The sequence below is a fragment of the Heteronotia binoei genome, chromosome 5 (genome assembly GCF_032191835.1).
Source record: "Heteronotia binoei isolate CCM8104 ecotype False Entrance Well chromosome 5, APGP_CSIRO_Hbin_v1, whole genome shotgun sequence".
In the NCBI taxonomy this organism is placed as follows: domain Eukaryota; kingdom Metazoa; phylum Chordata; class Lepidosauria; order Squamata; family Gekkonidae; genus Heteronotia; species Heteronotia binoei.
Window position 1 is genome coordinate 8,550,938 of NC_083227.1, and position 14,260 is coordinate 8,565,197.

General features: G+C 51.2%; 1 protein-coding gene across 1 annotated transcript in view; it reads right to left on the minus strand.

Moving 5' to 3' along the window:
- Positions 1 to 13,445, minus strand: part of LOC132571635 (zinc finger protein 208-like) — a gene marked incomplete at its 3' end in the record, with an annotated part of 71,144 nt that extends 57,699 nt beyond the window's left edge. Inside the window, 2 exon segments of the mRNA XM_060238434.1 lie at positions 9,939 to 10,429; positions 13,347 to 13,445. Of these exon segments, the coding sequence (XP_060094417.1) occupies positions 9,939 to 10,361 (423 nt within the window).
- Between the last annotated feature and the right edge of the window lie 815 nt (positions 13,446 to 14,260).

Sequence of the window (14,260 nt, forward strand, 5' to 3'; positions counted from 1 at the left end):
CTCTACATGGGGCTGCCCTTGTGCCGAACTCGGCGACTGCAGCTGGTGCAGAACACGGCGGCTAGGCTGCTGTTGGGGCTCCCAAGATGGGAGCACATACAGCCGGGTCTACGCGGACTGCACTGGCTGCCAGTGGTGTACCGAGTCCATTACAAAGTGCTGGTTATCACCTTTAAAGCCGTATATGGCCAAGGACCTGCCTACTTGAGGGACCGTTTCTACCTATATGAACCCAGGAGAGCACTGAGGTCAGCTGGAAAGAACAAGCCGAATATCCCTGGGCCAAGGGAGGCCAGATTGAAGACCACCCGAGATCGGGCCTTCTCCATTGCAGCCCCACTGCTGTGGAATCAACTCCCGGAGGAGGTACGGGCCCTGCGATGTTTAGACCAATTCCGCAGGGCCTGTAAGACCTATCTCTTCAAAATAGCCTTCACCTAATACCGAGTCAAGAAAGTTTCGCTGGACATGTTTTAGCCACTGAATTTCATTAAAGACCCAAGTTATAGCACCACAATGTTAATTTTAATGTAAGTTGTTAATGATTTAATGATGATTTTATAATTGTAACTGTAATTACTATGTATGGTTTTATTGTATTTTATATTCGTATAGGGGGGAGGGGTGGGCTCCCTCTTGGGTATCCTGCCCCCCCCCCCCCCAGTGTATGCGCAATACATAGCCTCTCTTTTCCCGGTGTAGTGAACGCCACGTGGTCACTGTCCGGCTATGCCTGGCAGATGGTCACTGCAATGGCCTCTCCTGCATTACTGCATCCGTGGCAACACCTTCCCGCTGGTCCCCCCCGTTTCTCACAGAGTTTGCCACGTCATGGTGCGACCGAATGTCCGGCGGTATGACCGGATGGGCAGGCTGGGCTCACCAACCTCGCCAGCCAAGAGAAGGAAAACTCTAACATCAAACCCGGGCAGATAGAGCTCGTTAATGTAACACCTACAACCTGGAGGACTCACTGCCGGCGTCCCGGCTTACTGGGCCATGGCAGATGACCCCAAGGTGAAAGGGTGGAGCCAGTACCACGCACACTGTGCTTCACCTAAAAATTCCTCTGCGCAGGCCTGAAGGGCATATCCACAACCACAACCCACAACACACCAAGTCCTGCAGCGATGGGCAAGGGGCGAAACGGCAGGTGGAAGATGCCACTGGAAGCCGCAGTCCCGATCCTGCATGTAGGCGGTTCAGGGTATTGGTCGCCTGATGCTGACCCGGAGACGAAAGCATCTTTCGGCAGCACCCTGAACGACCAAGCAGCCTTATCTAGGGACAGCACTGCTTGCTCCACACGGAGAGGGGCCTAGAAAAGGTGGCCTAAACAAAGCTCATCTCCCCCACCCCAGTTGGCTAGCCGTGGTCAACGGGCATCCTTACTTGCGGTCAAAAAATAACAACAAATAAAAGGCATGCGCCTGCCTCACAAAGTGTGCAAAGACTAAAGCTTGCGTGTTGGAACATCAGAACCATGCTTGACACAGTAGGCAGTGGTCGCCCTGAACGACGCTCTGCTCTAGTTGCCCAGGAACTTCTCAGGTTGAATATTGACATAGCAGCTCTCAGTGAGGTCCGTTTCCCTGAGGAAGGTAGTCTTCAAGAACATGGTGCTGGCTATACCCTCTACTGGTCGGGTAAGTCAAAGGCTGAGAGCCGCCTTTCTGGCGTTGGCTTCATGGTCAGGAACTCCATTGCCTCCAAACTCGAAAACCTGCCAACAGGTCACTCCGATCGCATCATGTCCATGCGCCTCCCACTTCAAAATAAGCAGCATGCAACACTCTTCAGTGTGTATGCCCCAACCCTTCAAGCAGATCCTGCAGAAAAGAACAAGTTCTATGCTGATCTACACAACCTCGTACGGAAGACCCCTACAGAGGACAAGGTGATCATCCTTGGCGACTTCAATGCCAGAATAGGTAAAGACTCGGAAGCCTGGAAAGGAGTACTTGGCAAACACAGCATTGGCAACTGCAATGATAATGGGCGCCTCCTGCTAGAATTCTGCACGGAGCACCAGCTCACCATCACCAACACTATCTTTCAGCAGAAGAACAGCCTGAAGACAACCTGGATGCACCCACGGTCCAAGCACTGGCACCTTATCGACTACGTTCTGGTGCGCCAGAGAGACCTTCGAGATGTCTTACACACCCGAGTAATGCCCAGTGCGGAATGTCATACGGATCATCGTCTTGTACGCTGCAATCTCGATCTTCACTTTAAACGCACACCCAGAAGAGGAGGTATCCCTCGGAGGAAGCTTCAGGTTGGCAGCCTTCAGTCAGCCGAAGTTAAAGCTGCTTTCCAGGCAAAACTCCAGTCAAGAATTGAGGACCCCAGTTGCCCCACAGACCCTTCTCCAGAAGCACTCTGGGAACACCTAAAAACTACCATCCTGTCGATCTCTGAAGAAGTCCTCGGGTTCTCCACAAGGAAGAAGAAGGACTGGTTTGACGAGAACAATCAAGAGATCCAAGAATTACTAGCGAAAAAGAGATCTGCCTACCAAGCACATCTTGCTCAGCCCTCCTGTCCTGGGAAAAAAGCAATCTTTCGTGCTGCATGTAGCAACCTCCAGCGCAAGCTTCGAGACATTCAGAACGAGTGGCGGACCAAGCTTGCAGAGAAAACCCAGCTGTGTGCAGACACTGGTGATTTAAGAGGGTTCTACGAAGCCCTGAAGGCAGTATATGGCCGCTCATATCAGGCTCAGAGTCCTTTGCGTAGTGCAGACGGCCAAGTGCTCCTCACAGACAAGGCATCCATACTGAACCGGTGGTCGGAGTATTTTCAGGTTCTCTTCAGTGCCAACCGCGTAGTTCAAGATTCAGCAATCCACCTCACCCCACTTCAACCAGTGAAAACAGAATTGGATGAGATCCCTACCCTAGAAGAAACTGTTAAAGCAACTGAAAAGTGGCAAGGCAGCGGGAGTTGATGGAATCCCACCAGAGATCTGCAAGCATGGGGGCACAGTACTACATAGCACACTTCACAAAGTACTTGTCACCTGCTGGGAGCAAGGCAAACTACCACAGGACTTTCGCGATGCAATCATCATCACTCTACACAAGAACAAAGGGGAAAAGTCAGACTGCTCCAACTACCGGGGGATAACCCTGCTCTCCATCGCAGGCAAAATCCTTGCCAGAATACTCCTGAACAGACTGTTGCCCACCATTGCAGAAGAACTCCTCCCAGAGAGCCAGTGCGGCTTCAGAGCTAACAGGAGCACCACCGACATGGTATTTGTTCTCAGGCAGCTCCAAGAGAAATGCAGGGAACAGAACAAGGGTCTGTATGTGACTTTTGTCGACCTTACCAAAGCTTTCGATACCGTTAGCAGGAAAGGCCTGTGGCAAATCTTGGAACGTTTAGGATGTCCCCCAAGGTTCCTCAGCATGATCATCCAGCTACATGAAGACCAGCGAGGCCAAGTCAGACACTGCAACGACCTCTCGGAGCCCTTCCCAATAGGCACAGGTGTAAAGCAAGGCTGCGTTCTCGCGCCAACTCTCTTTACGATCTTCTTTAGCATGATGCTTCAAAGAGCCGCAGTAGATCTAGATGATGACGATGGCGTCTACATCCGCTATCGCACTGATGGCAGCCTGTTCAACCTGAGGCGACTAAAGGCTCACTCCAAGACAATGGAAAAACTTATCCGAGAGCTACTGTTTGCTGATGATGCTGCACTCGTCTCCCACTCGGTATCAGCTCTGCAGCATGTGACGTCCTGCTTTGCAGAGGCTGCCAAGCTATTCGGCCTAGAAGTTAGTCTGAAGAAGACAGAAGTTCTCCACCAGCCTGCACCCCAGGAAGATTATCACCCTCCCTGCATCACTGTGGGTGAATCAGTTCTGAAGACAGTCCAGCAGTTCAGCTACCTGGGGTGCATCATCTCCTCAGATGCCAAGATCGACAAGGAGATTGACAACAGGCTGGCAAAGGCAAACCGTGCATTTGGCCGACTGCACAAGAGTGTGGAGCAACAAGCATCTGAAAAAAGGCACAAAGATCAATGTTTACAAAGCGGTTGTTATGACAACCCTCATCTACGGCTCCGAATCGTGGGTTTTATACCGTCATCACCTGCGACTCCTTGAGCGCTTTCATCAGCGCTGCCTTCGCACCATCCTCAACATCCACTGGAGTGACTTTGTGACCAATACTGAAGTCCTCAAGAGGGCGGAGGTTACAAGCATCGAGGCACTGCTGTTGAAGATGCAGCTGCGCTGGGCAGGGCATATTTCTAGGATGGAAAACCACCGCCTTCCCAAGATTGCTCTGTATGGCGAACTTTCCACTGGCCATCGAAATAGAGGGGCACCAAAGAAGGGGTACAAGGACTCCTTGAAGAAATCCCTTGGAACCTGTCGCATCAACCATCACCAGTGGTCTGACCTAGCCTCAGATCGCAAAGCATGGAGGCACACCATCCACCAGGCTGTCTCTTCCTTTGAGAACGCACGCATAGCTGGTCTTGAGGACAAAAGGAGATTGAGGAAGAATCGCACTGCTACAGCACCAACCCCAAATCAGACTTTTCCCTGCAGCCACTGTGGCCGGATCTGCCTGTCCCGCATTGGTCTTGTCAGCCACCAGTGAGCCTGCAGCAGACGTGGACTACTGCACCCTTCTTAAATCTTCGTTCGCGAAGTCAAGACGAGAGAGATATTCGTATGCTGTGAGCCGCCCTGAGCCTGCCCTGGCGGGGAGGGTGGGATACAAATAAAAAGTATTATTACTATATTATTTTTATTTAGGGCACTTCGTATTGTGAACTGTGCAATGGAGATATGCATGAAAGAGATGGGGACTCATTTATTGATTACTGAATATAAGAAATAATATTTGGATCTGTAGTAAAATGTGTTAGTTATGTATTCACAGTAATTGATTATGGCGGCTTTAGTCCCGAATCCCTGGGTTTGTAACAGCCAGGGAGAGGAGGAGGCTTTATAGGATCGCTCTTAAACAGACGAGGAAGCCTTTTTTCTGTTGCTCCCTGGACCTCGTGTGGCTAGAAAGCACCCCTCTGGGAGTTTTGACGATATTTCTGGGAGGGAAAGTGCAGAGCCGGGCTCCAGCCCCCCACCCCCGCCCCCCTTCAAGGGCTTGCTGCGTCCCCAGGGGTAGAAGCTCTGGCTTTGTAGCCCCAGAGACAGAAGCAGAAAGAGGGGAACAGCCCCTGCCTCAGGCTGCACAGGAAGGTTTCCTCCCTGCCTCTGCACCATCCCCCACCGAGCTGCATCATTACAGAGCATTGGTGGGTGAGGGCAGCGAGGCTGAAGGGAAGCCCGGAAGCCTCTGTCATGTCTCTGCAGCTGAAAAAGGACTAAAGCAGCAGAGCTGTTTGCTAAAGAGGCTGAACAAGGAATGGAGGGAGGACTCTGTGGTCTTCTTCCCCTCCCAGTCCCCCCTCATCCAGAAATCCCCCACCAACTTAGCACAGCGCTGCCTTGGCATGCATGATCACCGCCTCCCCTCCCGCCCCCATGGCTTACTTTTAAGTAAACTTTTCCAGGCTCCAGCTGCGCTGCTGTTCTCCAGTTCAGCTTCTCTGCAGCCCTTTCTGTGCTCTGGCCCAAGTTCGGAAGCAAACTCCTTCCTCTGCGCGTGCGTGCACAGATAAGGAAGGCAAGCAAGATTCCTTCCTCTTCTCTGACCTCCTCCCCTTGTATTTCTTGCTGGGCCTCTCTAGCCAATGGCTTTGTGGCCTTAACCCTTTCAGTGCTGCAGAGGAGCACCACGTTCTGGCTTTCTAAAGCCCTCCCTCTGCCGAGCACTTGATCAGCAGGTAAAACCATTGCACGGGGCCGTGCTCACAATCTGTCAGGACCAGCCTCCTGAAAGGGTGGCCCCGCTGCCGCTGATTCCTCCCCTCCCCACTTCCTGAATGGGAGAGGCGTTGAAATTGACATGGGGTGGGGAAGGAAGGGAGGAGGAGGCGGGGGGCAATGTAGGCGTTAGCCTTGGAGGAGGGGGGGAGGTCAAATTTGCCACCACTGCCCTGCTGGCGCCCTAGGCAACCGCCCAGTTTGCCTAGTGGGGGTGCCAGCCCTGCAGATGCTGGAAAATTCCATCCAGCAGGACCTCTGATTGGGTCATTCATACCACCTGATCCTAGAGAGGCAGAAAGTATAATATGGGGATGGATGAGAGGGAAGTCAGGCTAACTTTATGCTCCCGGGATGCTAGTACACCTGGATGTATTCTGGCTGCATCATGATGAATACATCTCTCTAGAGTACATTAGGCTCCATTTGCAATACTGATGCTGCAACAAGAAGTGCCATTTAGGTGCTTCCTATCTTTATCTATCTATCTATCTATCTATCTATCTATCTATCTATCTATCTATCTATCTATCTATCTATCTATCTATCTATCTATCTATCTGGGATTTATATCCCGCCCTTCCCACCGAGTGGCTCAGGGCGGCTTACAACATATATAAAACTAACATAAAAATATAAAATTACACTTTAAAATTAACATTTCATAATATATAATTAAAATCAAACATTTGTTATAACTATACGTCATTAAAACAGACAGCGGTCGTGGAGCTACACTCTATTCAGCTTCAGATACAAATTCAGTATACAGTATACAGTATTCAGTAGTCGGTATACAGGGCCGTTAGTTGTCGGCCAGCCGGAAGAGGACTGTCTTACAGACCCTGCGAAATTGGGTGAGATCCCGCAGGGCCCTTACCTCCTCCGGCAGCTGGTTCCACCAAAATGGAGCCATTACAGAGAAGGCCCGGTCCCTTGTGATCTTCAAGCGGGCTTCCTTTGGCCCGGGGACAACCAAAAGATTTCGAGATCCCGATCTCAGTGCTCTCTGGGGAACATGCGGGGAGAGACGGTCCCTCAGGTAGGCAGGTCCTAGACCATATAGGGCTTTAAAGGTAATAACCAGCACCTTGTACCGAACTCGGTAGGATATTGGCAGCCAGTGCAGCGCCCGAAGTCCCGGCTGAATGTGCTCCCACCTTGGGAGCCCCAATAACAACCGGGCGGCGGCGTTCTGCACCAGCTGCAATTTCCGGGTCTTATCTTAGAATACTTAGCTTTTTTTTTTGTTTTACTATTGCTGAGCTGCAAAAACTGTGCTGTTTTGTGATGTCTTATTTTTAAATCCTTAATATACTTTATTTTTAAAAGGGGTCTGTGGAAAGGAAGGACTGCATCTTACATGCCCAAGGAAATGCGACTGCCAATTTGGGGTCAGGAAGCAACTTTAGCCAAGGTTTGTGGAGGTTTTTTTTTTAATACCATCCTCTGGGCATGCAACAAGGGTGGTCCTGAATCCCCTGCATTTTGTAGGGGGTTGGACTAGATGACCCTGGAGGTCAGTTCCAATTCTATGATTCTATGAACACGTGAAGTTTCCTTACACTGAATCAGACCCCTGGTCCCTTGGAGTCAGTATCATCCTCTCAGTCCAGCATTGGCTCTCCAGGGTCTCAGGCAGAGTCTTTCATTTCACCTCCTACCTGATCCTCTTCATTGGAGATATTGGGGAGGGAACCTGGGACCTTTTGCATCCAAAGGAGATGCTCTGCCAGGGAGCTGCAGCCCCGCCCCAAGTGGTGGGAAGGGGGTCAAAATGATGCATTGCTATTCAATATTTGGATTCATTCCACCTCACAATGGCAGCATGTTAAAGCTTTGGCACCTAGGAAAGATCCTTACCCACAGAGACCACGTTCCCATAGTTCTCCAGCATGACTTCCCTGTACAGAGCTCTTTGTCCCGGATCCAGCAGGGCCCACTCTGCCTCCGTGAAAGAGACGGACACCTCCTCCAAGGAAAAGGGACCCTGGAAGAAAAAGAAGATTCCCTCCTCTTCAGAGATCTCACACTGCAAGGGAGTCGTCTGGGAAGGTCCCAAGAGTAAGGCTTGGGATGGATAAACGCAACAGCATTCATAGAATCTCTCTTATGGACATCTTGTAGAAACTGAAGCAGTAAAAGCTCCTTTGAGAAAGGAGGAGGGACCCAGGCTGTGCCCCCCCCCCACCTGCTCATCTCTCCTACCTGGATTGGAGGTGCAGCGACTGTTCCCACACCTTGGAAAAGACAACAGCTCAACAGCATCTCTTCACTGCCTGTTCCTGAGACAAGGGAGGGAGGAGGGTGTTTGCTTGTTTGTTTCCTGGTTCACACACACTATTCTCAGGTTTGGGAAACCTTCTGCTATGTACACTCAACTCATTTTTAAAATACTTTTTACTACATTCTGGGAGAGGCAGAAGAGAAGCACCAGGGACCTATGAGCCTTAGGTATTATAAATACTGCCAATGTATTTCAGACTTCTGTCAGAGTTGTGTTTGCTCTACAAGGAGGGAAATGAGGAGTGGAAATGCAATAGCATGAGATAGCACCATCCTGCTGGACCAGACATGACTGGAACAATTCTGGGACTTGAGGGTCATACGAATGAGCTTTCAGAGTGTCTCTGCGGCATGCTGAATTGAATATGTTTTATTTATTGTTACCGTAATGTTTTAATGTTGTAAGCTGCTGTGAGCCCGCCTTGCAGCATAGAGCAGGGTATAAATCACAAATTAAATTTAAATTAAATTAAACCATGTTTTCAGTCTGACACAACCTCAACATGACATCACATCTGTCCCATGTCCCACCCCAAGACCCTCTCCAGTGCCTACAAGTGCTGCCATCCCTACTCCAACCCCTGCGACCCTCAGCAGCCTCCCAGATGACCCTCCAACCCTAACCCTAAGCTTCAACCACAGGCACAGAAGGAAAATGTCCCCATGATTATTGGCCCCCAGGGAGTGGTTTCAGAGCTCTGCTCCCCCAGAAGGCGGAGGTTCCCTTTAGAGGTTTGCTTGCCTTCCCCTCCCCAGGGAAGAAAGGAGAGAGATGAATTTTTAAAGTTATGGGATAAATGGTCCTCCAGGAGTTTGTCTGACCTTTTAGAGACATCACAGTGTGTGGATATTGAGTGCCACCAATTAACTCTGTGTTGCCTATAGAAATCTGCATTCCCCCCACCCCTAACCTGACCTCTCTACCCATCACATTCAAGGCTCCCCAGGCACAAGGAGTCCTTACCACAGGAGAGGGCATCTTGGGCACGCTCCACTGCCTGCACCCTCTGCCCCTGCTCCAAGGAAGCTCCTTCTGCCTCAGGGATTGCAGCTTCCATCTCCAAAGGTGGTCCCTGCATCTGAAACAGCAGCAAGGGAGAGGGGTAAGACATGGAATGGAAAAGAGACCAAGGAATGGATCCTGCCCCAATCCCACACTTGGCACCCTCTTATCAGCAGTTCTGATGAGTTATCTGCAGGGGTCAGAAATTCTCTAGCAGAAGATGACAGTATATGTCACTTTAAGGCTTCATAATACTGTGTAAAGATTATTTAACTCCCAGTATACAGCCGTAACTAGAAGCATGTGAGCAACATGTGAAACTCATTAGCTAATTGAGCAAAGGGATTGGCTAATGGATGTATAACAACAGCGGCCACACTACTAACTCTTGTGGGTGAATATTGGAGGAGAGACGTGGAGAGGAGTTGGAGAGTGGCGTGTTATTCTGTTGGATTGATTGACTGTATTGGATTGATGGACTGGTAAATGACTATTCTTCTGGACTGTGATATTGTACCACTGAACTGGCTGGACTGAATGTGAGTGACCCGACCATTGGACTGACTTCGACTTATGGTTACTGCCTGAACCCTAATATACTTGTTGAACTGGCTGTTGAGTTTGTCTTCATTAGAACTATAGCTGGGGCTGGGCTGCGCAGAGTGCTCTACACAAGGAACTTCCTACACACTCTGACAGAAGAGGCTCGACACAATTATCCGGCAAGGAAACTTTAAGATAAGGTGAGATATTGTTGCTTCAATTAGACACACCTGTAGGGAATCCCTCCTCACCTGTTCTGCCTGCCTCTTCTCCTCTGCCTGACTCAGGAGGAAACCTTCGGCCAGGGCCACCACCTGGGAACTGGTCTCCGGCCCACATCCTCTGACCCAGCACTGCATTTCCTGGGGCAGGAGAGTCAGGAACTGCTCCAGGATCACCAGGTCCAGGATCTGCCTCTTGGTGTGCCTCTCCGGCTTCAGCCACTGGCTGCAAAGTCCATGCAGCTGGCTGCAAACCTCTCGAGGCCCATCGGCCTCATGGTAGCGGAACTGCCGGAAGTGTTGGCAACATACTTCTGAGGTCAGGGTGTTCTTAGCCAGGACCTCTGGCACAGCCCTTTCCCAGAATTCAACACCACTCCCAGCTGGGGTGGGATGTAGACTTTTGCTTGCTCTCTTCTCAGTTCCAGGTCCTTCTGAGTCCTGCTCTTCCATCTCCTTCCCCTTCTCTTGGGCCACCTCTGTCTCTGAAAAGTTGTCTTTATTCTGAAGAGAGGCTTCTCCTTGGGGGGACAGAGAGAGATAAACAGGAGTGTGTGAGAAGGAAGATACGTATATGCACACAAACACGCAGACACATACATGCACGTATAAATACAACCTCCACTCCAAAAAAGAAGCAGGGAATGTACCACAAGTCCTTCATCCTTGAGAATATTCATGATTTTCTCCCTGCCCCGTATTCCTGCTCACCCTGAAAGAAGGACCCTTTTCCACTGTCCAGACTATTAAGAATGAAGCCTATGCCAAGACCTTGGACACCTTTGCATGGTGCCCTGCTGGAGATGGAAGATGGGGGGAGAGTCAGCCAAAATACCTGCCATTGCAACAAGCCAATCAGCACGAAAGATTTAACACATTGGATCAAATCTGGGATTCTTTTCTGGGCCTCCTGACCCCCAAAAGGCAGGCTTCATATTCTTGTTGGCATCTCCCATAACAAGATCTGAACCCTCCCCTCCTGGGACTGGGCCCTGGTGTTTCTCCCTGTTGTGCTGCCTGTGGGGGGGGGGGTGTCTGACCTCTCTCACCTGGCAAAAGATGCCCTTCCTCCCACCCAAGCCCCACTGCAGGAGGGATAGTCTGGCATTGAACCACATCTGCCTCTGCCCAATGAGCCATGGCAGGGTGGGGCAGGGGCAAAGCGTTTGGGGCAGGCGTGTTCTCTCCCTTTGTTCCCACTTTGCAAAACACTGCTGCAGGTGGGGACTCGAACCCGCATATGTAAGAACATAAGAACATAAGAGAAGCCATGTTGGATCAGGCCAACGGCCCATCAAGTCCAACACTCTGTGTCACACAGTGGCAAAAAATGTTATATACACACATACACTGTGGCTAATAGCCACTGATGGACCTGTGCTCCATACACTGTGGCTAATAGCCACTGATGGACCTGTGCTCCATACACTGTGGCTAATAGCCACTGATGGACCTGTGCTCCATATTTTTATCTAAACCCCTCTTGAAGGTGGCTATACTTGTGGCCGCCACCACCTCCTGTGGCAGTGAATTCCACATGTTAATCACCCTTTGGGTGAAGAAGTACTTCCTTTTATCCGTCTTAACCTGTCTGCTCAGCAATTTCATCGAATGCCCACGAGTTCTTGTATTGTGAGAAAGGGAGAAAAGTACTTCTTTCTCTACTTTCTCCATTCCATGCATTATCTTGTAAACCTCTATCATGTCACCCCGCAGTCGACGTTTCTCCAAGCTAAAGAGTCCCAAGCGTTTCAACCTTTCTTCATAGGGAAAGTGCTCCAGCCCTTTAATCATTCTAGTTGCCCTTCTCTGCACCTTCTCTAAAGCTATAATATCCTTTTTGAGGTGCGGCGACCAGAACTGCACACAGTACTCCAATATGTGGATCTCCTTGGTGTGTATTCATGACACAATCCTCACAGCGATGGAATTTTGTGCAGCATTTGTTCCTCCTGGCCTTGTACATATTGGGGGTGTGGCCACATCTGCATGCTCCACCCCTGCCTGCCTGTCAGAGGACCCATCTAATACTCTGATTGGTGGGCACGGGTGGTGTCTCTATGAGCACCCATGGGGTTGCTAGGCACTCTCCACCTTAGCAACAGAGGTATCTAAAATGTTCCTCTCTGCTTGGTGGGCCTTGGACCCCTGCTGGCTGCCCGAGCCCCACAGTGGGCCCGTATCAGGGGCTTAGGATGGGTTGCAGCCGATTCCAGTGCAGGCTGGACTTCCCTTCCCCCAGCCTGCACCCCTTCCTTAACTCACCCCACTCCCCAAAAGGCCTTCTTGGGTTGTTGGTTTGCAGAATGAAAATGACCAGTAAGAGAATGTCAGTTTCACGTATTGAACTTTCCTTACATTGAAAGACACGGATTATGGCTGCTCCCCAACAAACTCCGCTTACATAGCTGAACAAAACTGGTGCCTCTCAGAGTTACCAACCTCTAGGTGGCTGAAGCCAAAAAACAATCAAGAACCCTGAAGAAATAACCAACAAAGTTTACTACAGTGTAAAAGAAATTCCTGAGAAATTGATCCCTGCCATCCTCACAAGGCTCCCCCTTTACACTGAAATCGACATATGCAACTGAGAAGTCTGTTTGAAAGCTCTTGATTCAAGACATGCAGGATCAACCCGAGCACTTTCCCCCTGCTCTTGTGAGAGGCCGAGAAGACGCTTGCCCTTCAAGAGACATTTAGGGCACTTCATATAGTGGACTGTGCAATGGTTCTATGCATGAAAGAGATGGGGGCTCATTTATTGATTACTGAACATAAGAAATAATATTTGGATCTGTAGTAAAATGTGTTAGTTATGTATTCACAGTAATTGATTATGGCGGCTTTAGCCCTGAATCCCTGGGTTTGTAACAGCCAGGCAGGGGAGGAGGCTTTATAGGATCGCTCTTAAACAGACAAGGAAGCCTTTTTTCTGTTGCTCCCTGGACCTCGTGTGGCTAGAAAGCACCCCTCTGGGAGTTTTGACAATATTTCTGGGAGGGAAAGTGCAGAGCCGGGCTCCAGCCCCCCACCCCCGCCCCCCTTCAAGGGCTTGCTGCGTCCCCAGGGGTAGAAGCGCTGGCTTTGTAGCCCCAGAGACAGAAGCAGAAAGAGGGGAACAGTCCCTGCCTCGGGCTGCACAGGAAGCTTTCCTCCCTGCCTCTGCACCATCCCCGCCCGAGCTGCATCATTACAGAGCGTTGGTGGGCGAGGGAACCCAGGCTGAAGGGCAGCCCGGAAGCCTCTGTCATGTCTCTGCAGCTCGGAAAGGACTAAAGCAGCAGAGCTGTTTGCTAGAGAGGCCGAGCAAGGAGTGGGAGGGAGGACTCTGTGGTATTCTTCCCCTTCCAGTCCTCCCCCTCCAGAAATCCCCCACCAACTTAGCACAGCCCTGCCTTGGCATGCATGATCCCCGCTCCCCCCCCCCCCCGCGCTTACTTTTAAGTAAACTTTTCCAGGCTCCAGCTGCGCTGCTGTTCTCCGCTTCAGCTTCTCTGCAGCCCTTCCTGTTCTCTGGCCCAAGTTCGGAAGCAAACTCCTTCCTCTGCGCATGCGTGCACAGGCAAGGAAGGCAAGCAAGAGCCTCTCCTCTTCTCTGACCTCCCCCCCCCTTGCATTTTTTGCTGGGCCTCTCTAGCCAATGAGTTTCTGGCCTTAACCCTTTCGGTGCTGCAGAGGAACGCAACCTGTGCCTTCCTGTCCTCTCCGGGAGGAGCCAGGCTGCCATCTGCGGGGCTGCTCGAGAGTAATTCCGCACGCGGCTGCATGCCCGGAGGATCCAAGGAAATGAGGCTGGAGCAGAATCCCAGCAGCTCCTTAGAATAAGAACCGGGGTGGGGGAGAGGAGGCGCAGCAGGCTTGCTCTTAAATGGACGAGGAAGCCTTTTTCTGTCGGCCTCCCCCCCACTGCAGCTCAGATGGGGAGGGGGGCTGGGAAGGCGGGGTTTGGGGACAGGATGGGCTCATTCAATAGGGCTCTGATGCCACCCCCGAGTCCCCCCTCCGAAGCCGCCCTTTCCTTTCCTGCAGTCTGGAGATGCGCTCTTGTTAGGGCAGGTCTCCAGGCCCTCCCTGGAGGTTGGCAATCCCATCCCAATTGAGACAAAATAAACCAGTGGTAGCCCCTCCCCAATCCTCCCCCCCCCCACTGCTCCCTGCCTTTCCCAGCCCCCCTCCCTCCTGGGTCTCCAGCCAGGCCCTGCAAGAAGCGCCACCCCAGCAGGACCCACAAGCAGGCTGCAAGGAAGCGCCAGCAAAGGGAGGGGGACCTCAACCCTCCCCCCCCCCCCAAACTAGACTGGGTTTCCCTTTCCTCTCCCAGCAGAGGCGGAATCCCAGATCTCCCCCCACGG